The sequence below is a fragment of the Frankliniella occidentalis genome, unplaced genomic scaffold (genome assembly GCF_000697945.3).
Source record: "Frankliniella occidentalis isolate FOCC.00 unplaced genomic scaffold, Focc_3.1 Scaffold50, whole genome shotgun sequence".
Taxonomy (NCBI): Eukaryota; Metazoa; Arthropoda; class Insecta; order Thysanoptera; family Thripidae; genus Frankliniella; species Frankliniella occidentalis.
The window spans coordinates 1,419,967-1,421,412 of NW_026267180.1; the positions used below are offsets into that span (position 1 = coordinate 1,419,967).

Below are 1,446 nucleotides of genomic sequence, written 5' to 3' on the forward strand. Positions count from 1 at the left end.
CACACTTGTAATGTGACTGACACATGTCCCTATAGTTTTTACAGTGATGGTTCCTCGGGTAGGTACACCCTCACACTGTTGTGTCGTAGCCCTAACACACTGTATAGCGTCTAGCGCCTTGTTGTTTTTCACGCTTCTGATTTTGAGACTTCTTTACTTTTCTGATGCCATTACTTTGACAGAAAATGAAAATTGAAAGGCCATGCTAAAACCAAAACTCATGCGTGTAGCCACACGTGTATGAGGGGCGAGTGGGTGGCCTTTTTCTTTTCGGACATGTGCAATGCGTCTTCGCCTCTCGTGTCGCAGGAGGCTGTTCGGCGTACGGCCATTCGTGTTTCGGCGGCTACGGCAAGCGCGCCGGGGGTGGGGCCGGCGTGCTGGTCGCGCCCCTGCCGCCGCCCCAGCCCCGGGGCGCCGACGGGGACCCCACCCCGGAGAGGCTGCCCTACCTGCGGAGCCTTCGGAGCCCCCAGGACGACGATGAGGCCGCATTCATCGTGCTGAGACAGTCGCCAGGTACACCATACGCAAAGCCATCCCGACACTTCGCCGCGTCTAGTCAGGAATGACTTTCGAAACGATATCATCGCATCGACGTCAAATTTGCATTTTCGATGTCGATCCGATGTCGTTTTGATGTCCTGTTTCTCACGGTGTCTGGTGTGCAGTGAGCTCCCGCACCCCGCTGTGGGGGAGGCCGGCGGCGGCCTCTACCAGGACGTACCACGGCGAGGACGACGACAACAACGGCGAGACGGTCAGCGTGCTCGAAGGCGGCGGTGGCCTCGGCGGCGGCGCGGTACCCGCGGCCGAGCGGAGGGCGGACAGTGCCGAGGAGGCGGAGCAGGCCGCCGAGCCCTACACCAACATCAACCACGCCGACCGCCTCTTCCTGCGCCGCTGGGTGAGTTTCATGTCCCCGGGATCCGAGAAGGGAAATCTCTTCGTTCGTAGCGTACGGGCTTTTTCGTGGCATTTCTCCTGCCATTTCGGTTATGTCACGGTTATTTCGAATTATTTCGGGGCATTTCGCAGCATTTCGGGGGTATTTCGCGACTATTTTACCAACTATTTCGCGTATATTCCGTCATTTCGAACAATTTCGGGACCTGTACCTGAACGACAACTCAACTTCCGAATAATCGACGTCGTGTTGATATCGATGTCAGTTTTCTCACTGGTTTGGTTTGTTTGCCGTTGTTGTACTCGCCAGCTCACGAGTTCTGCCCGATTTGCTTCCAGCTGAGGACTTACCGGCGCGCGAGCGACCGAGCTGCCCGCGGCTCCGCGCGGGAGTAGCGCCACGGGGGGACACCATACCATGGTGACACAGAGTCACTCCGCTGCTAGACAGAAGAAGAGAGGAAAACTATAAAGACGTGTTGTGAACGCCTCATGTTTCACTTGACACAACACTACCCCCTGGTGCTGCTGCAGCTGCCA

At 57.0% G+C, this 1,446-nt stretch overlaps 1 protein-coding gene across 1 annotated transcript in view; it reads left to right on the forward strand.

Annotated features, from left to right (window-relative positions):
* The window catches only part of LOC113206382 (uncharacterized), a 12,622-nt gene extending 11,230 nt beyond the window's left edge, over positions 1-1,392 (forward strand). The window contains exons 2-4 of the mRNA XM_026422447.2: positions 310-519; positions 672-907; positions 1,246-1,392. Coding sequence (XP_026278232.1) covers positions 310-519; positions 672-907; positions 1,246-1,302 — 503 coding nt within the window. The 3' untranslated portion in view covers positions 1,303-1,392. The remainder of the gene's footprint in view (positions 1-309; positions 520-671; positions 908-1,245) is intronic.
* Positions 1,393-1,446: the final 54 nt, after the last annotated feature.